This window comes from Pseudonaja textilis, chromosome 2 (assembly GCF_049901715.1).
Source record: "Pseudonaja textilis isolate UNSWEBS1 chromosome 2, rPseTex1.2, whole genome shotgun sequence".
Taxonomy (NCBI): domain Eukaryota; kingdom Metazoa; phylum Chordata; class Lepidosauria; order Squamata; family Elapidae; genus Pseudonaja; species Pseudonaja textilis.
This window is the reverse complement of record NC_141991.1, coordinates 131,328,684-131,354,411: the sequence shown is the minus strand read 5'-3', so window position 1 is coordinate 131,354,411 and position 25,728 is coordinate 131,328,684. Positions and strand designations below refer to the sequence as shown.

The window sequence follows — 25,728 nt, the reverse complement described above, 5'->3', positions numbered from 1 at the left end:
TATCTGCCCATCTCACAAACAGGACTCTGGGCAGCACATAAAAAAATCTGAATGTAAAGAAGGTGGGATATTTTTTTTAAAAAGCAAACATTACAAAAGTACCCTATTATTAAACAGACTAGGAAAAGGTATCTTCAATGTTACAAGCAATGTAAGCCATGTAAGTAAATTTCATTTCCCTCAGATTCTCAAGCCTTTTGACATAGCCACATCTTTATAGCAGAGATTGAACTCATCATCTTTGGCATCAGGTATTTCCTTAAATACTTATTATCACCAGCCTAACTCATATGCTACTCTTGCTTCAGATTTTCTTTTGAAGAAAGAGCCGAGTAATGCAAATAGGGACCTTCGAAACGGACTCCGAAATTGTATTTTTAATTGTCGGTACATTTTTAGCAACCAGATGTGTTAATAGATTCCTTAGCAGGAAAGGCATTATATTCTGAACTTTGTCATGTTTGAGTGTGTGTGTGTGTGTGTGTGTGTGTGTCTACAGTAAGAGATATTTGGCTGACATGTAAAGTGAGGCTGGCTGCAGGTAGAAATAACTGATCTGGAAAGAGATGGCATAAAGAACAGCATATTTGTCTGTAAATTCAGATTAAACTCACATGTGTCCGTTCCCATTCTTCATTTTCTGGCACTCGGGAGTGTTTCCCTGTATAATGACAGTCTCCCAACTCAACGGCCCCTTTCTTGGCTCGGAGGCAGAGCTGCTTGCCAATGTTGTGTCGCAGATCTCGCTGGGATGTGTATTCAAAATACTAAAAGCAAAACAGGGATAAGAAGCTTTCACTATTAGAAACAAGACCAAAAATATTAGTATTTTTTCTAAAGGAGATTTTAATACCGTACTTCGGTACACCAATATTATTCATTACATTTTCTGTCTTCACAAATCATCTCATCTCCATATATTTCTTATGTTGCTTTTCATTCTTTGTAGTAGCTACTGAGATCCTATAGATGGCGCTAGATGCTAGCAGCAAACTGCAGTGTCTGATGCCTATATGGGCCTCTTTTTCTTTTTGTCAGAAAGTCACAAAAGGTGATGACATGACCCTGGGACACTGCAAACATCATAAATATGAATCAATTGCCAAGTGTCTGAATTTTGGTCACATGACTATGGGGGATGATGCAGCGATCGTAAGTTTTTAAGTTCTATTGTAACTTTGAAGAGGCACTAAATTAAGTGCTGTGACTCAAGAACTACTTGTATAAAAGAAGTATGTGGGGAATTCAGACACTTGGCAATTGACTCATATTAATGATGCTTGCAGTGTCCCAGGGTCATGTCATCACCTTTTGTGACTTTCTGACAAGCAAAGTCAACAGGGAAGCCAGTTTCACTTAACAACTATGTTACTAATTTAACAACTGCAGTGATTCATTTAACAACTGGGACAAGAAAAGTCATAAATTAGGGTAAAATTCACTTAACAATTGTCTTAGCAACAGAAATGTTAGGATCAATCGTGGTCATAAGTCGAGCAGTGCCTGAACTGATTACTTCCTATTGTGTTCAGACCACATTCATCCATCTTTGAGCCTAACTCTTGTTGGACAAACAAGCTTCTTAAATAACCCTTTCAGCTTACTTTTTTGCCTTTCTGACATTTCAAATTCCCACTAATCAAAAAATGGACAGAAACTTAATCTTATAAACAACAGCAAGGTCGTTGTTGAGTTCTTATCCCAACACTTAGAGGCTGGGCAGGGCTGGGTGGAATGGAACTGATTCCAAATCAATCCTACCAAGACTGAACGGTTGTGGATATTAGGGTCTCATGGACCCAGGGAATTTCATTCAAACTCTTGGATAAGACTTCTCCATTCAGGAATGGTGCACTATCTGAGCTTCTCTTGAACTAAGCTTCTTTTTAAAGAGTAAGGGGTAAGTGGCAGCTTTGACCATTCTTTGCACAGCTCCATGTGTTGCACCAGCTGGAAGGCCCTTTGGTCAATCACTCATGACCTGATACCCAGCCTTGACTACCGTGAGCTGCAGGCTGGACTTCCCACTCCTGATCAACACTGATTGGGACAAGTCTAGGACGAAGGAGATGAACCAGCACAAAACTGTGCCCCACTCCATCCTCAGCTCCCAAAACTGATCCAAATGGAAACCATGATCAATGATATCAAAGACTGCCCAGAAGTTAAAAAAAACCAGGACGGATGTCCCAAAAGTGTTTTCTCAAGACTTTCTTGTTATTCTTTAAAGACGTTTTGCTTCTCATCTAAGAAGCTTCATTTAGTATTTGCACAACAATGGAAAAGTGAAGAGATCCTGACAGATGAGAGTATAATTTAAAAAATATTAGAATGTGCAGAAATGGACAGATTAACACTCACAATTAAGGAAAAAGAAGGAACTGAGTATTTATCCCCCCCCAATTTGTATTTGTTTTAAAATATTTTAAAATATCATTATTATAGAATTAATATCATTGTGATGAGCATTATTGCAAACATTTTTATTATGATTTCTTAAAAATAATTGTACCCAAACAAGACACTATTTGATTGAAACTGAATTTTTACATGTTATATAAATAAAACAAAAAAATTGAAAAAAAGAAAAAAAAAGTCCAGTTGCCTCTTGAAAAATCACCTTTGGGACAACCATGACCTGGATGACTGAGAATCTCCCTAAGCAGGATACCCATCCCGCTCTGCCAGAAATCATCCAAAAGTGTGACCAATGCACTTTCTACCCGATATCTGGGTCTGTATTCTGACTGGAAGGGATCCAGATAATACATCTTATCCAGAATTCTCTGGACCTGCAACCACTTCCTTAGAATGAGGAGATGGGAGACTATGAAAATCAATCAGAACGGTTGGATAAATATTGGAGTTATTGTACTTTGAATATTAAGATCTTTAAATTATTTTTTAAATAATGTATGCTTGTAGAAAAAATGTTTTTGACATTGTGGACATAATAAGACAAGAAATTTATAATGGCGTTTAAGTACACATCTTTAAGGAAGCTCACAGGAACCTGCCTCATGAATTTGATTCAATCATGTCATCTGTTGTGCCTTCTTGGGAATGCTTTGTTCCTAAATAAAGATGTTACAGAATAAAATATGCAGCAAAATTTAAGGAAAATATGAAACACTGAATAAAATTTGTCATCAGATATAAAGTAAAAACTAGATGAGGATTTAAAAATGAAGGATATGAAAATGATAATTCCAGAGAACAGTTGGACTAATGTCCTTTTGTTGGATTTATAAAGCAGTTAAAGAAGTAAAGAAATTTATAACATCAACCACCACCTGAATGGCTTACACAGAAAGGCTGCCCTGTATAAAAGAAAAAGGATTACCCTAATTGATTTATTCAACTAGGGATAAAATGGGATATGTTTTTATTTTGGGTGGCTCTTTCTGGATTTACTGATAATTTAATTGGAAAGGCATGTTATGCTGGATTTAGTTACATTTATTATGATGTAAAAGTTTTTTCCCCAGTTACTTTACAAAATACTAACTTTATACTACATAAACTTGCCTTGCATTTAACTGCTTTTTTTAAATTTAAACTAAGAAAGTTTGAAGAACTTGTCTTTTAAAAAGAGAAATTATTCCTCACTGTTATTTTTTGTTTATATTAGGATAATGGGATTATTTTTTATTTTGAAATGTGGGTGTGTTTATAGTTTAAAGTGGAGATTATCTCATGTATATTTGAACAGGACAAGTTGATAAATTGTGTATGGGAGCTTGTCTTTTATAAAGGAGAAATGGTTTCTTTTTGTCATGTTAAATTTGGGTTTTTAAATTTTGTTTACATTATGATATTGGGACCATTTTATACCCTTTAAATGGGATGTTATGATTGAGATATAGAATGTGGAGTTTAAAATATATTAATGTTAAAATCCCAGAGATTTGTTTAGATCTTTTACTGGCAATTGTTTGAAAAAGACTGATTTGCCTATTAGAGACGGGTTATTATGGGATGAAGAATTTTATATTTGTTAGCTAAAAGGAGTTGAAGAGATCATGGAATTGTTTATACTTGCCATGATGATGGTGGGAACTCACTTTCTTGGGGGCAGGAGGGTTTTTTCATACTTTCTTTTCTCTGTGTGTCCATCTCTCTTTCTCTCTCTTTTATATTCTATTTTAAATGATATATATATAGAGAGAGAAGCCTGATGATGGCAGATGAGATTCTGCCGAAACGTTGCTACAACTCTAAAAGCAAAACTACAATGACGTGGGAAAATACCCGAACAAAACTGAATACCATATATATGTGTATGTGTGTGTGTGTGTGTGTGTGTGTGTGTATATATATATATATATATGTGGATCTTTGGTTGTTCGGGGTTTCTCCCGCGTAAGATTCGAAGTATCTAGGCAACGTTTCGATGAAGTCTCATTCATCATCTTCAGGCTTCTGTCTTCAGCTCTTGCTTCTCAGAGTGCTGTTTGGCGAAGCAAGATCACAGCTCACCAACTCAAATCCCCCAGCAACTAAGACTAACCTGAGCACAACCAAGCCCCCACCTGAACAGAACACGCCTCCAGCCAATCAGAACACGGCCAAACCCCCAACCAATCAGAACACCCCCCCACCCAATCAGAACACAGCCAAACCCCCACCCAATCAAGTCACACCCCCACTAGCAGTTAAAAGGAAGAAGCAGCTGCAAGCTCACATCACTCTGAGAAGCACAGAGCCGAAGACAGAAGCCTGAAGATGATGAATGAGACTTCATCAAAACGTTGCCTAGATACTGCCAATCTTACGTGGGAGAAAACCAAAGATCCACATACAAATACCCGCGAGAACCTCAGAAAACACACACACACACACACACACACATACACACACACACACACACACATATATATATAATAACTTATTCCCTTACGTCAGTCAAAATACTTTCTTCCCTTTAGCTGAAATTTCATCTGCTGAATATTCATTATTTAGCCCTCTTCTAAAACAATTTTTTAATCGTATCTGTCTCCATTTCATCTGCTCTTTTAATCAGTGCAGCTTATTGTCATTGTTCTTAAAATTATCTTTTTTGTGGTATATAATCTCTCATCCGCATTTTTGCAACTGCCATTCGTTCATAGCAACTTCTACTCATAAATTTTAATATTTCCTATTACTGTAACTCCCAATGCTTCCATGGCTCTTTGCAGCACAATCCTTTCTTCACTTTTCCAAGCAGCTTCAATATTATGATTCTTTACATCTATTTTTCATTTTTTCTATGTTCTAGTTATAGTATTAATCTAGGTTCTAACACTTTCTCCATAAAAGTATAGAATACTTTTGCTTCCTGCAATCATTCCTAATTTCAGCAAAGATTCTTTACTTCTTTCCTCTTCTTGAAAGGTATAACCTGGATTCAATGTTTGCAGGAGGAGAGATAAGGATGGGAGCATTTTCATGAAGCCCGTACCTGGTTGCCTCCCATCCCATGACAGGGATACAGAATTAGAGGTTTTCCACCATGGTTGTTTTCTCCAACATCCAGGCACTGCTGGGCACCTTCATTTCTAATCTGTAGTGGAATAGATTTAATAAAATTAGAAGCATATTAACAGAACACCCATACAAAGCTTCGGGTTTTAGCTAAACAGCTTAAACAAAAGTGTTTTTTTTTTTAATGTTACATTCTTTTTCTAAACCTATGTACACTTTTATCTCCCTTCTGAGCTCAATTGGCCTCTAAGTACCTCACACTAACAAGAGTCAATTAATAAATCCTTTTAGGAATTACAATATTTATGAACATTCAAGTAATCAGTCAATGGCAAGACAGCTTGAATGGGAAATGCAGAGCCAAATAAGGATAGATTTGTTTCCTTAGGTCTTTCAATCAACTGTAAGCCAGTTTGTGAGTGAATTTATAATACACCCACCCCGATGAATATATCAGATTTAGTTCCCAGAGATTGGGTTGCAATTCTCCAACAACTTTAGAGATCTTCTTCATTCTCTTGATGTATTGACTTCTAATGTTCTTTTTGACTTCAGTGTGCTTGATATTACTAGATGCCCACATAATTGTAGGGATTTTATTCATCCAGACACCCTGTTATTTCTATAGGTTATCTTGATAAATTGTATTTTCACTTACCGCTCCATAGAAAGCTGGAGTGAGGTCTGGAATGAAGATCTCAGGATAAACAGTTTGTAGATACCAAGTGAAATTTTTGCAATGTAACTGTTCCTTCAGCTGCAGTCGCTCACTGAGGTCTCCGTATGTTTTCTAATAAAGCCATAACGCATTTTTAAAAAGAATCACATAAAGCAAACAACCGGGCCATTTTCAGTTTGTTTACTAGAATAACTAAAGGTCTTCACTGTCTTTATTCTTTAATTTATTTAATCCATAGATTAAATCTGAGACAGTTCCAGATAGAATTTGATTTCTAGGATTACTTTCAGATATGGAACACTCTAAACCTGATATCCGCCGAAGTTTCTCTCCTTCATTAGATCTTGCAGGTCCTTGAGAATAAAGCCAAAACTCGATTTTATAATCTATCAATGGATCTGTTTTTGTATCTCTTCCCAGTCACTCCGGTTCTAGAATTAAGGTCACCTCAGAGTGTCTAAGTCATTGAAATAATAATTGGAAAATGCTCTAAAATTTCTATTCTTTTAGTGAGGTTCCCAGCAACTATGCTGGAGAATCTTGTCTTTATTTAGAGGAAGCAGAATCCATTAAATCAAATATTTAGAAGGTAAAGACAAGACCTAAAGATTTTGTACATTAAGGGAAGCAGCTCTCAAGGAAAGTGCTTCATACCTCTCTGGCCATCTGGGAGGCCTGCTGGTTCCTTCTATAGAAGATTTCCTTATAGTCATCCATCCAGACTTCTGCCAAGCGCACTTGATTCCTAGAAATGACTTGAGTCCCTTTGGGGAAGGTGTGTGGACTCTTGGAACGGAACACATGGCCAACTACGGAGCAGGGGATTATCTCCAGCTGGCCTCCACACTGCCAAACCTGAGGATGCAAGGCAGAGGGGAAGAATGCCATTCAAACCACGATAAAACAACGAACTCATGCACTGAATGTTGGAGCCAGGCGAAGGACATAAGATGTGAAATTTGCACACCTTTTCTTTTTAAAAACAGGAATCAGGATCAGATTCCAGCTGCCTAAAATCAGGCTCCTTCAGGATAGAAGCAGCCATCAAGGAGCAACAGCATTTATATGCCACTTTATTGCGCTTTAGAACCCTCTCTAAGTAGTTTACAAAGTCAGCATATTGCCGCCAACAATCTGGGTCCTTGTTTTACTGACCTTGGAAGGATGGAAGGCTGAATCAACCTTGAACCGGTCAAGATCAAACTCCTGGCAGTGGGAAGAATTAGGCTGCAATACTGCATTCTATCCACCATGCCACCACGAAAGAGCATCTTCTTAGGAAGATGGGGTGGCAGTTGTGTTGCAGGCAATATCTTAAGGAGAAAAGGTCTTTCATGTCTGATTTCAGTTTTTCCCATGCTTTAAAAGAGAGTGGTCCTTTCAAAAGGTAAACTGGAGTCCTGCCCCAGAAAATAAAGGAGCTCCCAAGATCAATAGTATTCAAGTCTGAGGAAGTGCAATACCCCAATTTTCTCTGACCAAAACTTGGGACTGGTTCAACTGAGAATGGACCACTCTCCAAAGAATCTGCATCTCAGAGAGGTGGCTTTAGTTAAAGATTTACTCGACCTGCAACTGGATTGGATAAATACTGGTAATACTATGTTGATAAACAAAATAATCTTTTCCATCTGGGAGCCATTCTTAGTCACTGAGGACCAGGACAAAAATCTAACTTATGTAATTTAATTAGTAATACATTTATGAATTAAGGCATATGCTAAATGTGTAATAAATAATTTCACCTCTGACACATTAAAAAAAAAACTTGGTATCAATTTTGAACACGCCACAAGCAAGGCTTGGGAGGCAAGCTCATGTCTGTGCCTTGAGATTACACTCATGCTTAAGGACTCTAGTCCTCTGCCATTCTTGGTCTTGCAAAACATGTTCACTGCTAGGGTTGGGTTTGTCTTATTATTAATATTAATAATAATAATAATAATATTTTTAATGCTGGGTAACGAAATGTCATCAGAGCAAAAGCAAAGCAGAAAAAAATACATAAACACATGCATTAACCTGGATGGAATGTGACCTTGAATTTAACATTATGCCCGATTTTAGTTAGACAAAAAAAAAAAAAAAGGCTTCTGTGTTTTTGTTTAATCTGAGACGACTGTCCCATTTTAAAGGTACCTATTGAAGGTAGAAAAACTTATATTTGTTTCAGGTAGTTACAGGAAATTGCAACTCAGACCAGAGGTTCTTAGCCTCACATTTAAAAAACAAGAGTATTCCTGTTTCTTATATTTTTTTGCCACAGGGTGGCATTCTACACAGCATTTAAGACCTCGCTTTTAACATTTAAAAAAATCTTTGTGTGCAAAATTATCAACAAAACATCTGCAGTGCAAAATATTGGGAAAAAAAAACTTTGGTAGATCCTTAGTTCAATTTCCTCTTCACAATATCAATAGTAAAATAGATGATGCTTGAATTTTCCCAGATACTCTTATAATTTTCTAACAATACTAGGATTTTTTTAAAAAATTGCAGTTGATGCGTACATTATGATCAAATTTGGTATGCATACTTAGAGAAACAAATTATAATTCATTGTATCTCAGAATCAGTTGATCCCTTAAACTGGGAGTAATTGTGGAGAATCCTGGGGGTAAGAGAACCATTTCTAATTGCTTGTTTCTAAGCTGAGGATCCAATTTGGGACTGCTGCTGTCAAGATGCTTGTGTAAAATAGCAAGATGTGGGTTCTGTTTTTTTTGGGGGGGGGTAATGATTTGAAAGGAGGAAAAAGGATAATTGGGCCAAACAGTTTAAGAACCAATGCTGTGGCATCTTTGCACCTGCACTGTGGTCACTGTCCCGGGATTGGACAGCAAATGAAAGTTTTACTCCCAGATGGACAGTCAGAACTGAGAATCCAAATACAAAGAAGTAGTTGGTCAGCCTCCAAACTATGTCATGTTTTGTTTCCATAGCAACAGAGACATTTCTTAAATTTTACTACTTTGTTTACTACTTCTACTTTCTTTACTTCCTTTTAAAAACTTTCTTCCTTTACTACTTCTATTTACTTTCTTTTTACTGGTTTCTTTAATATGACTTTCTTCTGCTACGATTGCGACTACTATCGCATAACTCCATTCCATTTTGAAAGCAAAGAGCTAGGATAATGTGCATCAAATCTATGTAATCAATCCCAGGTTGATCTATCATGACTTTTCAATTTATTGCAACTAATTCTATGCACTGCTAGGTTACACGATACTGTTATTACTTGACACCACGTTCACACGTTTTAAGCATTAGGTTGTAAATACAACCTAAATCATAACAGAGTAGAAATAACACTTATGCGAAGAAACATGGCAATAACTTTGTAGGCCCATTTGAAGCAGTGGTTCCCAACCTTTTCTCCCTTGGCGGTCTGTGCCGACGCAGAGGGGGAGAGGTGTGTGAGTGGCAGGCACATGCACGCCTGCACAGTTCCAATCAAGCTATGCGTGAATGGAGCTTCACACACGAGCGTCCTCTGCTCCCATGAGGGGAGTTTCATGCATGAGCACAAGCACCCTCCATTCGTGCATGAATCTCCATTTCTGCTAGCACAAGTGGAGTTCACGTGTGAGCACAAGGGCCCACCACTCGTACAAGTGGAGCTTCATGGGTACTTGCCCATAGCTTACGCAGCCCATTTTTGAATCTGTGATGTGAGCAACTCAATCTGCCTGCCTACTTTGCCTGATTTGGGGTAAAAGTTGCTTTTTTAAAATAAAAAATTCAATATTTACATATTTATTATATTTACATACAAGCCATGCCCAGCCAGTCACATGACCGCCAAGCCACCCCACAAATTAGGCCATGCCACAGAACAGGTTATTAAGAAATTTGAATCCCACCCCTGCCTTTGTGTGTTTGTGTTTGTGTGTGTGTGTGTGTGTGAGAGAGAGAGAGAGAGAGAGAGATTAGATCAGATCTCTCTCTCTCTCTCTCTCCCACTAATGTCAGCAAGCCACTGTCAGTCAAAATTTATATTAGTGGTCCCCGGGATTTAAAATTATGAGTTTGGTGGTCCCTGAGGTCCAAAAGGATGGCGACCCCCTGCTATACAATACATATTACAATACATCACCACTCAAGATTGGAATGCATTTTTAAAAAATAAATGAATATGTAAAGAAACATTTCTCTTTTGTTCGGGGATGCAAGGTGTGTGACATGCCTGTAGAGTCAGGCATTTTCCAAAATTTTGACATGTGGAGCCTAAAATTTTCACTAGGACTAATACAATCTATCTCACCTACTCTTTAAAGATAGCTTTTTTTCAGAGACCTGGTTAACTCCCCCACCTTTAAAAAAAGTTATATCAAAAGATAGCTCTACTTCCAAGGAATATTTTGTAGCTTTCTTTCTTACCCGAAAAGACATCTCTACATTTTCCCCTCCCCAGATTTCCATCTGATCATCATAGGAGCCAATATGTTGAAAATAGGACTTGGAAATGGCAAAGAGACCACCGGCGAATGTAGGAGTCCTGCAAAAGAAGCATAGAAATATTATGAAAGGGAATTATGGAAAACTGAAATCTTCTCTCTGAACTGAAGTCTTCGCTCTCTCTGACATTTCTGAGTGAAATGTCAAGGAAAGCTCAAACTAGGTTACAACAGCTAAAGCAGGGGAAAGTATTGTATGGCACTCTAGATATTCTTGAATTTCTAGTGTCTCTGCTTAGCACAGGCAATGCAGAAGGAAGCTGGGAGATATTGGCAATGACTTCTGGAGAACTTCTCAAGCCGTGATCAAAGCAGATCACATATATTGGAAGGCAAGGCTTTTTCTGCACTACATCAAAGGCAATTTTCAAACTCCCTTGTACTGAAGCAGCCTTTGAGAGGTGATCTCAGGCTTTTACCACACTATTCTGTTTCATGGTTTTTTTTTAAGGAAAAAAATATGGCAAAAGATGTGAAGATGACTGGAATATTTGAATATTCAAAATATGTAAATATTTTCCATTTTACTATTTTCCCACTGATTATCCAAAAAGCTGAACCTCCATGTATTTTCTAGTCCTCTACCAAGTATCCTAAAAATCTTAGTTTTCTAAATTATGTGTAAAGCATCTTTGATATAAAAGGAAGCATAAAAATGGAATTTTAAAAATAAAATAAAAGCATTAAACTAACGCACACCCTCCCCAAACAGTACCCACAATTTCCTGATCCAGTTATCAAAACAGTCAAGAATCACAAATCACACTTATCTGAATGGTAAAGCTTCACTTAAAAGAACAAATAAATTATGTGTACTGCGGAGGTGAGAGGCAACCCTTTCACTCCTATTCTCTGAAAAGTTTTTAGACAGCAGTATCATCTACAACTTTTTTTTAAAAAAAAAAAAACATCCAAACCAAACTGATGCGTGTACACCAATTTTTATTTAATATAAATCACTGTATTGTTCAAAAATCGGGACTGTACATGTGAAATCTAAACAAATGCAATGAAGTCAATATGCGTGACTGTGCATGTGTGTTGTAAATGTTCACACAAACATGTTCTCCCCTCATTCCTCCTGCCACTTTTTGCCCAAAACATTTTGCCTGGTAGTTCAAACACTTGCTGACAAGACAGCAGCCGCTAATTCCAGAATTAGATGAGACTGATTGTGGGGGAGGGGAACTGGACAGGACTCAAACCTGATAATTTGAGGCACGTTCTTGATTAACTGCATCCAAAAACAAGAAATAACCACCGTGTTTGGGAAGGATCACATTCCTTAAGAGCTTCAAGGATGGCCCTTCAGAGGCAGACATAGGGCCTCTATTTATCCTTGGGTACCATTACTGCACAGGCTGGGCACAAATAAGAGTATTTGCAGATAGAGTTTTGCCAATTGCACTACTTTCATTATTAGATAACCCAGAACTCTTTGTCCTTGCTTGCATGTTCATTTGTCTTAAGGAAAAGTAAAGCTGAGACTGGCACCAGAAACTAGCTTCAGCAAAGTTTTCTCTGAAACCGGCCCTCTGTTGCAGCTTCTGTTGTAGAGGAGATTAGGAGCTGCTGAAAAGCCAAGTTGCCAATGTCTTTCTCTCTCTCTCTCTCTCTCTTTCTCCGTAAGCAATAACAAAAAGGAATCTCTGTGCCTCTTTCATTGAGACAGAACAGCCTCCTGTTTGACCTCTGCACAAAGAAGAGCTGTACTTGAGGCCAAAGGAACAGGATTTTGTCTCCCTCTTGGAAGGGAGGAGGGCCAAGCCGGTATCGAATGGCTGGCACCATGAATTTCAAGGTCATCTCAAGCTTTAAGAAGTGGAGAGGCTGGTTACCTTAATGACTTTTCAGTTGTCCGCCGCTAAGAGAGTCAAGGGGCTGGCAGAGTTTGAAAGAGGGAGGAATAAACCTTGGTTCTTTCATGTCACAGCCCTTATTATCCTGCTTTGATACAGCAGGGGGGAAAGGACCTCTCATTGTCTCTCAAGGAAGTGTGGGTCTCACAGGCAGTTTACAAACCTTGTACTGTACCCAATGACACTTGGGAGATAAATCACTCCAGTTCTTATTTTTTTCTGATGTTGTGGTATGGGGGAAGAGTGCAGAAGCAGTCTTACAAGGTGGTTATTAGTACTGCAAACCTTTTTTTAAATTTAATCCTAATTTTATTAGCTACAAGAGATTCTAAAAATGAAAGGAGAAATTTCTAGCAACTTACAAGGCTATAGCTCTTAAAATTCCTTTGCAAGAGGAGCTGTGATATTTAGCAGATATATCTTTTAACTGTTTAGCAGTAATATTTGTGTCATTAATATTCACTATATGAACTATAAAGGTTCTAAACAAGCCTCAAAAATTGTGTATATATATTTTTTGCATTACACTGAGAGGATGCTAAAACGGCTTTGAGAATACATCTAGATTTTAAACTACAGTTTAAAGGATTTGACCCCAGTTTCAGTTCCATAAAGTGGTTTTTTCAAGCACGTGAAATAAGAGCTCTTTAACTACAGCCTACAGATGAAAAATGAAAGATAACAAACTATGCCTGGTACACTTGCAGAGATAAGTGTTTTCACATAAAATATTTAAAGTAAACCCAACTCAAAAGCAAAGTTCTGAAACAGCTCCTGCTGCTCAAATATGGATATATATTGTCCAGGCACTGGAGAGCAGAAAAGGATCCATTACTTGACAGATGGAACTTCGGTCGGTTCATGGAATCGAACCAAAAAACAAGCATGTAACTTTTTACAAAAGTTCTGGAAATAAGGCTAGAGTGAACTCGATCAGCTCAATGAGCTAAGGAGACTAGTCCTCAACTTACAACCACAATTTGAGCCCAAAATGTATGTTGCTAAGTGAGAAATTTGTTAAGTGAGCTTTGTCCTATTTTACGACTTTTCTCGCCACATTGATTAGTTAAGGGAATCGCTGCAGTTCTTAAGTTAGTAACACACTTGTTAAGTGAATCTGGCTTCCCCATGGACTTTGCTTGTCAAAAGATTGCCAAAGGGGATCATCGTGACTTTGGGACACTGCAGCCGTCGTAAAAGTGAGTCAGCTGTCAAGTATCCAAATGTAAATCATGATGTGACCATGGAGATGCTGCAACAGTCATAAGTGTGAAAAATAAGCCACTTTTTTCAGTGCTGTAGTAACTTTGAACAGTCATTAAATGAATTGTTGTAAGTTGAGGACTACCTGCAACCACTGACTTTTTGTATTCTGTACTGAGCTGTCTGCGCCTTTGATTTATAATGTGCCTTCTTCTTTTTGAAAAGTGATCATGTATATACAGTATAGTCTTTCCGTGTCAAAGTACAGTTCAGGAGTGCAAAGATTTTTTGGCACTGCATTACCTTCCCCTCTGAGATAGCCATGAAGGTACTAGAATCACCTATTTCCTTCTTAAACTAATCTGGATTCTTCATCATATCTGAACTTGGGGGAACTCTGGCTACATCAGGGCTACCCTAAATTTGGAATATATCAAGGGATTCAAGTTACCTTACAAGTAGACATGGATAATTCTAGTTTCCTTCTCTGGGCTTCAACCGAAGAAAGCCAGGGGCAGGAGGAGGGGGATAGAGGAGGCCTGGGGAATGGAACAGGACTTGCCAGTGTGACAATATTAAACCTTAGTGCTGCTGCTAAAATGGGTCCCAGCTGAATGCATCTGTCCTGTTCCTGCTCAACCCAAATCTATTGTTACAATGCAAGCGGCAGACCCCTTTGTTATGTTTTGTTAAGACTAAATATATGGCCAGAATTTAAAAACGCAAGCAGGCATTTGTAAGGCATTGGAATGACTGAATTTAAGATAAACAGTGAAAAGTTCAAGGAAACAATTATCTTCTTCATGAGAACTTTCACCGAGCAGCGAGACCTGACTGGAGCCTGAAGAGATTCAATAACTTCTTCCGTTTGTGGGAATGAAGCTCATCGTGACCTCCCTTCGCTCAAGAGTTCAAGGAGGAGGCTGCATCCCATCCCCCCACCCCCACCTTGGCAGCCAGCTTAAACCATTAAATAAGCATTTCTAAAGGGCAGAGTTCAGCCATGACTGATCAAAGATCAGTAAGAAAGGCGCTTGGAAAAGTTTGGGCTTTTCAGGAGCTTTAGTAAGGGAAAATGCTGCAAGATACACCTCTGGATTGTTCATGAAAGCTTCCTAACTGGTTTTAGCAGAAAGCACATGTTTTCTTTGCAGTTTAGTGCAATGTGCAAACAGGAACAAGGAATAAGCCATTGTTTTTAAGGCAGTAATTCACTATTTGTTACTAGTTTATTTATTGGAACTGTGGTTTACCATGAAGTATGAAACATGGTTAAATTGTGGTTTCCTGAATTATTTCTGATTTTTCTGCCACATCAAGGGTTTCAACTAATCCTTAGAAGTGCAGGGCAAAGGTGGTAAAAATTAGAAAAACGTTCTTTCTTTGATATTCCTTATCTGTCTTTTGAGAGGTAGCCTAATGGTTCGTTCTTGCCTGTGGCATTGTTCTTGTTTCCTTTCAACTGGAGAAGAAAAATGATTATTCTGCCTAATTAGGCTTGGCTCATGGGATGCCAGGGGAGGCCCTTTCTGGTTTTTAAATGGGAGCAGTAAATACAATATCTGTAAGTACAAGCTGTCACTGTAATTTATGATACTATATCCATGTTTTGTAAAGGATTAAACATCAGCACAGATCCAGTTACCCAATAACGAAGGCTAAACCCACAGGCTTCAGGCATATAATGGTTTCCTCACATCGCTACTCTTAACTTTGGGAAAGACAACAGTCTAAGGCCGTGATGGCGAACCTATGGGACATGTGCCACAGGTGGCACGCAGAGCCATTTGTGCCGGGACGCGAGCTGCAGGCAAACTTACCTCACTGTGCGTGTGTGCACCTCACAGCTGATTTTCGGTGGGTTTGCGGCCTTTGTTGGCCTCCCAAAGGCTTGAGGAAGGCTTCTGCAGGCTTTGCAGGCTGAAAGTTAACCCTGTTTCCTCACTTCTGTTTTTCCGAAAATACCAGAAGTAACAAAATGGCCTGCAAAGCCTGCAGAAGCTTTCCTCAAGCCTTTGGGAGGCCGAAAAAGGCCTCAAACCAGACAAAAATCAGCTGTGAGGCACAGTGCAGGTAAGGGGGTGGCATGGGGTGTGGGGGGGTGGCATGGGTTGGGGGGGTGGGGATTACACGCACATGCGTAGAGGGCATGGGGGGGCGCATTGCCTTCTGGGTGCTGGCACGCGACTGCGAGCATGCAAGTATGCGCACAATTTTTGGCACAAGAGCCCAAAAAGGTTAGCCACCACTGGTCACCACTTAGGCACAATGGAGAGAAAACAATCCCTTCCACTTTGATTCGAAGATGAGAAGAATATCTCAGTGCAGATCTTCAGATATTCTCTTCCATTTGATTCCATACAGATGCTTCTTTAACAGGAAACGCTGTGTCATCTAGATGTACTTCCTTGGCTAACTCTTCAGGAATATGCCTCAACATCTATGTCTCATTCCTATTAAGTGACCGCTTTAGTATATTTCATTTATTTAGTTATTAAATTTGTTTTGCTATCCATCTCGCCTATCAGAGCCAACGGCACCGATGCCTTGTTCAATCTGAGGACTTGCTCCGGATGTTCAGGCTGACACAATTCCAGTCACCATGGTGAGAATTTTAGGAATTGAAGCCCCACCCATCTGGATGGCAACCAGTTTAGAGAAGATTGGACTAAGAGATCCAAGATAACCCTGAAGCAATCTTAGTCCAGGCAAAACCCCAAACTCCCAATTTCTGTCAAAAACAGAAATACTGTGATTTTTTATTTCATGACTAAAATTCAACAGTGGGATGTAAAGAGACAAAAATGGGATATAATTGATTTCAGGATTTCCAAAACTGAAACCTATGCTTTGGGAAACTGTGCGTTTTTTTTTTAATGCAATCTCTTCCCACCCATCAATTTCCCAGACACATTAACAATGGTATCAAATTTTCAGCTTGAACCTACTTGATTGGGTAAGTCTCATCTTTTCTTCTCTGCTTCTCGTGTTGAGGGATAGCCTCCCAGCCAAAAGTGAGACTCCAATCAAAGTTTCCCCGACTGTGCTGCTTCCCATATTGGATGGGCTTTGAAAATTCAAAGGTGTTCAAGTCAATGGTGGTGATATCTGGACTGACCACAGCGGTGGGCTCTTCAGCAATGCGCGATAGGAGAGGCTCTAACCATCCATGGAAACATTCACCTGAGGAAAAAAGAAACAGGAATTGCTACACCATCTCTGCAGAAATAAATGCCTATTTTCAAATGCTGCTGTTGTAGGAGATGACCAGGCTGAGCCCAAGGGAGGAGTCAAATGCATCATCAGTTTGAAGTCCCTATGCTCCCACAAGAGACCTAAGACCAGCCCCTCTTGAATTCCATTTACTTTTATCTAGCACCAATTTACCTTGACCATTAGTAGATCAGATTCTTGTGTATAGGTAGCACGGAACAAACTTGAAGTGCTTTGGACTAAACTCCTGTTCCTGGTTCTTCCTTTGCACCTGACAGTTGCTGAGGTCACTTCTACCTTTCAGGGTTTTTCAGAGGTACCTGATGCTCAGGAACTGCTTCTCTGAAAACATTTCTCCCATAATGTTCACTTTCTTACCCATGGAAAGTCATACGGACCCCCAATTTTCTTTTAAAAACTTCAATATTTATGCCTTAACATTTGCAAGATGAGGACACCTGATTTTTTTCTGGGCTCAGAACCTTCCCAGGATCAAATCTGGCTGGTATTTGGATTGTAGACAGTTTGGGAATTACCTGGGCCATAGGCTAGTTGGACAAATAAAAAATGCCTTCCCAGAAAAACACAATGTCCTAAGCACTTCCATATTGCTGTCAAGAAAACTTGTATTATTAATGTGTCCAGATGTCAATATCAATACATAGAATTATAGAAACATAGGACTGGAAGGGACCGTGGAGCCGTCTATCCCTATCCCTATTCTGCCCCATCCAAGGCAAGCGTCCTTATACTATCCTGCACAAATACCATAGTTGTCCAATCATTTCTTGAAAACCTCCAGCGATATAGAGCATCAATAACTCAAGGAAGCAAGCTGTTTCACTGATTAATTGTTCTGTCAGGAAATTCCTCCTTATTTCCAGGTTGGATCTCCCTCTGATGAACTTCCATCCATTGCTTCTTGTCCTGCCCTCAGGTGCTTTGGAGAATAAATTGATGCCCTCTTCCCTATGACAGCCCTTCTAGTATTGGAAGACTACTATCAGATCTCCCCTAAACTTTCTCCTCATTAGACTAAACATACTTAGTTCCCTTAGCTGTTAATTGTATGATTTAGCCTCCAGACCCATTATCATCTTTCTTGCTCTTCTCTGCACTCTTGCTAGGGCCTTAGCATCCTTTTCGAATGGCGGTAACCAGAACCGGGTGTAGTGTTTCAAATGCGGTCTGACTAGTGATCTTGATGCTATCCCTCTGTTGATGCAGCCAAGGACTCTGTTGGGTTTTTTGGCAGCTGCAGCACACTGCTGGTTCATACTTAAGCAGTAGTCCACCAGGACATCAAGATCCCTTTCACAGGCACTACTGTTGAGCTAGGTATTGCCTGTTCTGTACCTATGCATCTGGTTTTCCCTGCCTAAGTATGGGACCTTACTTTGTCACTGTACTGCACCTTATGGGATAGGGCTCAATGCTAAAGTCTGTCAATATCCTTCTGACTCTTGAGTCTATCTTCCAAAGAAATTGAGCCGTTAAGTAGTCTGCAAAATTTGACAAAATGAACAAAAATAGAACCATGGAGGGAAACAATCATATAAGGTCTAAAAATGGAGGCACAAATGGCTGAAGTAAATTTACTGAACATTCTGGGAATCAAACTTATCTAAGGATTTTTTTATACCATATACTCTATACAAGAGAATCAGAACATGCCTCCGGGACAGAGACACTTGTATGTACATTAAATAAATGCATTGAATGCATAGGTGCCCAACTCCTAGCAACTCTACTTCATTTCCTTTGTAATGAAATATTGAATGATGATGCATCCAACCTACATCTGGGCATGTTGGATGCAGTTTTATTGCCTTAACATTTTGAACAAAAAAATAGCATTTTTAGTACAGTCTGTTGATTAGGTCATTCAAGCGGCATCCAATTGTTTGACTTCACTGAAGTTATTATGTTTGACACAACAATAAGAATCGGTAGCATTAAGTCTGCCATACCCATTCAATGCCTGGGCTGATCATTAATGGATGGAGATTGATCAAAGGGCAAATATGGTTCTGTGAACCAACCCGAGATGTAGAGCAATCAATTAATGGAGTGTTTCTCAACCTTGGTAACTCTAAGACATGTTGAGAGACACTGAATTAACGCATACACATTTATGAACTGGCACAGCATGCCAAAGGGGAAAAAAAAAGGCAAACTTTATCAATAAAGTGATTTATTACTTACAATGAGCATCCAAGAAAGTGAGGACATCACCCTTGGCAACACTGGCACCAAGTAATCGGGCAGTTATTAAGCCCTTTCTCTCCAACTGCCGAACAACTCTGACTATCTGCAATTGCTTCACATAGTTGTCCAAATCATCTTTCAAATAGTCTGAAAGAGAATTCATCAAACACGAGGACAGGTTACCTAAGGAACTGTCTTTGTACCATTACATTGTCCCATCACACTCGGTCAGGCAGAGAAAATATGTTGCAGTCTCTGTCAGTTAAAGAATTTTGACTGGCAGGGTCCAGGAAGAGAGCCTTCTCTGCCTTTGTCTCCCACTTCGTGTGCTACACTCTCCCCCTGAGGTGAGGCATGGCTCCAATCTCTTGGCCTTTCAGAAAGGTATGAAAACATGGCAGTGTGGCCTTGCTTTTGGTTCTCATAGGAGCATGCAGCCATGGGGTGGTGGTTGCCCTGAAAGCCCTCTCTTTATCTTTTAATTAATTTTTAACAATGTTTTTTAATAATCTTTGCCTCTTTTGAACTTTTGTTTCTATGTTTTAATATTTTATTGTACACTACCCAGAGTCCCTTTCTGAGGGAGATGGGCAGACAGTTAGTCAGTTGGTCAGTTAGTCAGTGGGATATGATGCTCCAGAGTCTGGTGACGATGGGAGTCTGATTCTCATTCCTCTGGGGGATCAATTTAAACTCTGGTTTTTAATTTCACAAGTTTACTTTTTTACTTGAAAACAAGCTTAAGGACTAAAAAAAATACTTATGAAATCAAATATGATGATTAAAGAAATGAAAGGCTCGGGAAAAAAAGAGAAGTTGGGACTAGGAAAAGATAGTGAAGATGAAGAAAAATACAGTCTTTACCAGTCAAAGAGTGTGATTTTATACTCATTCGGGCAGGAAAATAAAAGCATACTATGATCACTGAAAGTCATTCTCAACCACACAAATACATACATACTTATTTACATTTATACCTCAAAGCAGGTTGCTGTACTTTTAAACACACACAGCCAAGATTTTGCTGTAGAAGAGTTTGCTGTATTCCAGACATGCTTTGATTCTTGCTACCCAAGAATGGGGAACACACCACTGGTAGCAATTGATTAAATGTTAAATTTTATATCTGCCCATTGCCCAAATTTCTTACCCATTATTTGGAAAATGTTTTCAAATCACTGGTCTGCAGCTAGCAGCTCAGAACATATTGGACCTGTTTTGCAACCTTGTTCACTATAGACTACAAGTGCAGCAAGGCCACTACACATTTTTTTAAGAACTCAAAAGTGAATTAAAAATATTATCATTTGTTTGAAGAGTGCGTGGGTAGCGATAAGAATTGCCTTGTATACACTCCTGAAGTTAGTGCTAAGCAACAGAACAACAGAAGTACTTAGATAAACTTTTAGGCATCTGTACAAAATCACCTATTTTCCCACCCCACCCCTTTCTGATTAATACCTGCTTTCTTACTCAGTGCATTCTGCTTTTTTGATCAGTATACTTTCCCATGTCAACATTGCATGAAATGCTTAGACCCAGAACAGCCAGGGAAATAAATCATCGCCCAGAATTGTTATTACCATTGGTGCAGTTTGTTATTCAATGTTTAATTTTAATTCACTTTTGTTCAGTTTGTTATTCAATGCTTAATTCTCAATGATGTCCTTTCTTATGCTAATATTTGAGAGTTACAGGATCCTTTCCTTCACTAGGTGCCCTCAGAGTACATCCAGTAATGGGAGTTGGAGCAGGGGTGGGATTCTACCAGTTTGCACCTATTCGCTAGAACCGTTTGTTAACATTCTAAGCAGTTTGGAGAGCCGGTTGTTAGAAGAAATTACTGGCCTAATCCTGTAAGGAAGGCAGGAAGGAAACATTCTGGTGTTGCTTACAGAAACTGCCTCTCCGTTAACTCTTATTACATTCTTGGCAGGACTAGACTTTCTGTCTCAGGAACTTCTCTGGAGTTTTTTTTCCCCTCCTTTGCTGGTACTTTGCTTGTGTGGAGTGACCATTCAAAGTTACAATGGCGCTGAAAAAGTGACTTATGACCATTTTTCACACTTACGACTGTTGTAGCATCCCCACAGTCATGAGAGGCCAGGTGAGGAGATGCGTGCCTTGATGTGAGTGATATTAAGTTGACCATGCCCAGCCAATAACATGACCACCAAGCCACACCCACCAACTAAGCCATGCCCATAGAACTGGTTGTTAAAAATTTGAATCCCACCCCTGAGTTGGAGTCTAACATATTTGGAGGGATCAAGATTGGGGTGGTGGGTGGAGGGAAACGATGTTGAATACCTTGCCTGTCAGTATCCAATTACTTGCATTAATTGCAGAACCCTATTTATTTATCAGGGAACAAAAAAAAGGGAATGCTCTGTGTTTCTCTCAACCGCCCACTCTTAACCCAGCCTCTCTTAGCATCAAAGCTAAGTCCTTATTTAGAATTACTCTGACCAGACTTTTGGTGGCAGGTGCAACCTGTGGGCAGGAAACAGTTCAAGTCTCTGTGGGGAGAGATTGTTAGCTTTGTAAATTGCAGCCACCCTGAAGGAGTCTGCTGTGAATCTGAATGGTATAATAATGGTATAGAAGAGGAAGAGGGCAGGAAATGACAGCATGGAATTGGAAAATGGCAACTATAAAATAGAAGCAACTTTCAGTCAAAGTAGCTGAGGTAGTAGTCTTCTTACAGTCACATATATACAAACAAACACTCTCTTCCACTAACTCAGAAGTCTTTGGAGATACCAGAAATAATAGCTTACTACAGCCCCAACAATAAAAATTATTACTAGGTGGCCAAGTGAATTATTGTCTCCCCACATTAGACCAGGTTTTTTTTAACGAAGTTCATTCTCTTTAAAATTCCCAGATTATGTGCAGGGTAATGGGCTAATACTTTTATTTCATTCTTCAGTGTGGATAGAATGGTATGGTGGTGTCTTGTTCTTGACAAGCCCTCTATTTGAAGATTACCCAATATAAATCTGGTTTTAAGATAACAAATGATAAGAAGGGACAGCAATAAAGGCCTTATATCAGGGGTGGGATTCTACCGGTTCACACCTATTCGCTAGAACCGGTTGTTAACATTCTAAGCAGTTCAGAGAACCGGTTGTTAGAAGAAATTATTGGCCTAATCCTGTAAGGAAGGCAGGAAGGAAACATTCTGGTGTTGCTTACAGAAACTGCCTCTCCGTTAACCCTTATTACATTCTTGGCAGGAATAGACTTCCTGTCTCTGGAACGTCTCTGGAGTTTTTTTTCCCTCCTTTGCTGGTACTTTGCTTGTGTGGAGTGACCATTCAAAGTTACAGTGGCACTGAAAAAAGTGACTTATGACCGTTTTTCACACTTACGACTGTTGCAGCATCCCCACAGTCATGAGAGGCCAGGTGAGGAGATGCGTGCCTCGATGTGAGTGATGTTGAGTTGGCCACCCCCAGGCAATAACATGACCACCAAGCCACGCCCACCCAGTCATATGACCACCACTTAAGCCACGCCCACAGAACTGGTTGTTAAAAAATTGGAATCCCATTCCTGCCTTAGATCTGTACTTTACCTGGACTGTTAGCATAAAGGCAGTGAGTGAGAACAAAACTGTGTTTTACACTTTGTAGGAAAAGGAGAATAAAAATATTATTATCAGGAGAACATAATATTTATAGTGAGGAAGCCTAAAATCAGATAGATAGGGATGTTTTTTGTCTGTGTATGAGTGTGTGTGTGTTTTCAGAGCCTAACAGCAATCAAAAATCTAAATAAAATAGCCCAATAAGTGTAAGTTATCTGTATTAAAATATATACTAAAAAGAATTATTAGTAATGATAGTTTACTTGTTCTTTATATTAATTAAAACTCTAGTTAAATTGTAATTGATTTTAACATTTCCTGAGCAATTAGGTCAAAACTGACCTTGAAATTTCCCTGTGTATATATATATATATGCAGCCTAAATAACAGACAACAAAAAAGATAGCAAACCTCTCTCTCTTTTACTTAACTAATAAACACTCTTTTCTTAAGCATTGGCCCTGCCTTCTGTGCTGGTGTTAGCTTAAGATGAGAACAGGAAAGAGTTAATGATCCTGAATATTTGCTCAAAGCAATTCAAAGCAAGCAAGTAACCTTTTGTTAAGAAAATTCCCAGCTAAGGAAGAAAATGATAGGCAACCGCTTATTCAAATGGGGTGGGAGCTAATGCTTGCAAAGCAACTTATAATCCATCTAGGCATCTCTATATTACAACACTACAAGATTCAAAGAGAAACACAAGTCTTTTATGTTTGAAGAACTCAATAGACCTTTGTCTACAAGTATCAACAATTCCTGCTCAGAATGCTGTGTCAGGCATTCCAAGATGTCTGGAAGTCATAATTTAGGTATCCTTTCCTTTATTGCTCAAGGAAAATGCTGCTCTTCCTCCCAAAATTCTGATGTTGAGAATGTGATGGGGAACAATAAACTGTGTATATGTGCACCAAGCCCAAGACTCAGCTGGAGAACTAATCTGGTACAAAAAGCTGGCCCCTCCAAATATCAATGCACTCCTAGGCTGCATTAACAGAGGGATAGTTTCAAGACCATGTGAAGTGATAGCACTACTTTATACTGCATTGGTAAGACCATACTTGAAATACTGCAACCAGTTCTGATCGCCATGATACAAAAAGGATGTTGAGATGCTAGAAAGAGGGCAAAGAAGATCAACAAAAACGATTAGGAGACCGGAGGCTAAAACATATGATGAACGATTTCAGTAACTGGGTATGTCTAGTCTAAGGAAGAGAAAGACTAGTAATGATATGATAGCAGTCTTCCAGGACTTGAGGGGCTGTCCCAGAGAAGGGGTTGACCTATTCTCCAAAGCACCTGTGGGCAGGATAAGAAATAATAAGTCGAGGAACATTAAAGAGAGAGCCAGCCTAGAACTAAGAAGAAATTTCCTGACAGTGAGACCAACTGATCAGTGGAATGACTTGCCTTCAGAAGTTGTGGATACTTCATCACTGGAGATTTTCAAGAACGGACTGGACAACCATTTGTCCAGCATGGTATAGGGTCTCCTGTGTCAACTCATAAAACATTTTGTATACATGTTTTATAGTTGACAACAGAAAAAAAGGGGGCGGAGTTTCAATGAGAAGGTAGCAGTGACTGAAGGATTTGATGACTGAAGCTTCTGCCCTGCAAAAATCTAATTGGACAGCATGATTGATGACTCTTGGCTATGGACATTTTTCGTTGGATGATACACCCAGAGGGATGGGGGGGAAAGCAGGATCAAGGGTGACAGTGAATTACGTATCTCAGAGTTGGCTACGCCCAGGTTAATGCCGGACGTAGAATGTTAACTTTAAATAAATCCTTTTTAGTTTTGGGAGTGTGGCTCGAGGCTCATGATTTAATTGGGGTAACTGACATCCTGCTTGAGCAGATGTTGGACTAGAAGACTTCCAAGCCCCCTTCTACTCCTATTATTCTATGTTCTGCGCAAGCATCTGTTTGGGGTACGTGAAAAGAGACAACTGCAACATCTCATCCACTATAAGAAGGCAGAAGACTAAAGAAAAGCCTTAGAACTGTGTGGTAATGGTCCTATCATTAGATAAAATGAAAAGTTTCTTCAAGATGTATCACAGAAAATTGCTAGAACTTTTTTTTTTACTGCCTCCCAGAGAGACTCATCTGTAATCTTTTCTGACTCGGTGGGTTGTTTTTTTTTTAATGCAACTATATGAAGAAAACATTTGCTGTTCTACCTCCAGCAACAAAGTATCTTAGGACAACTCTAGCAATTCATCTGTCTTCAGAATCAATTTATTTCTTTGTATTTTACCCTTCAATTTTAAAGTAACTCTTTAAAAGGGCAGGCTGCCAGCCAATAATCTGCTTTTCACAGAAGGCAGTAGCTTTCTCACCTTTCCTGCAGGGCAGGTTTAGTGAAAAACATAGAAATAATACAGTATCAGCCTAGTATCATGTGCCAGAATCTCTAAAATAGCTGCATAGTTAAATGTTGCAATTACAGCAAAGCAGTCAAAGGGGACATTAAACTTTTCAAAATACAGTGCTTCAAAAACCACACCTCTTTGAACAAGCTGCTTATTATTTCTGGAAATAAGATCTACTTAATCTGATAAAAGAAGCAAGAAACTTTATAAACAGTTTGCTCACAAGTGGCCTTCTCAACCGCATTATTTCCAGTTGTGGAACACCAGTTTGTGAAACTCACTCCCATCGTTGAATTAACGATGATTTAAGATTTCTTTGACTGGGGAGTGGGGTAGGTAGGAGCATGACTGGGACAAGGGAAAGGGTTAGAGAAAGTGCATGCTGTGGTGGAACAATTTCCAGTTAGGAGAAGGATAGCATCACCTATAGCCATGAAGCTCAGGAGTTTTGGATGAAATCATTTCCTTTCAATTTTATCTGCTGTCATTTCTAACCTAATTTATGCGCTACAGAAAAACATTGAAAGGAGGTAGATGCCTTCTGCATTTCTCTGACACTCTGCCATGGAAGATACCTTTGGTTACAAGGATCAATAATCTGACGTGGTAAAAGCAGGACCCAGCCAGCATGCAATACTGGAAAAGAGGCAGAGCCTCTTGGACACAA

The 25,728-nt window shown here is 39.2% G+C and overlaps 1 protein-coding gene across 4 annotated transcripts in view; it reads right to left on the bottom strand.

Moving 5' to 3' along the window:
* The window catches only part of GALNT6 (polypeptide N-acetylgalactosaminyltransferase 6), a 73,592-nt gene that overhangs the window by 3,280 nt on the left and 44,584 nt on the right, over nt 1-25,728 (bottom strand). For all 4 annotated transcript variants that reach the window (XM_026714690.2, XM_026714694.2, XM_087925294.1 and 1 more), the window contains exons 4-10: nt 19,086-19,235; nt 16,616-16,850; nt 10,529-10,646; nt 6,800-7,000; nt 6,125-6,256; nt 5,444-5,545; nt 615-767 (exon numbers count right to left, since the gene is read on the bottom strand). In XM_026714690.2, the coding sequence (XP_026570475.1) occupies nt 615-767; nt 5,444-5,545; nt 6,125-6,256; nt 6,800-7,000; nt 10,529-10,646; nt 16,616-16,850; nt 19,086-19,235 (1,091 nt within the window). The remainder of the gene's footprint in view (nt 1-614; nt 768-5,443; nt 5,546-6,124; nt 6,257-6,799; nt 7,001-10,528; nt 10,647-16,615; nt 16,851-19,085; nt 19,236-25,728) is intronic.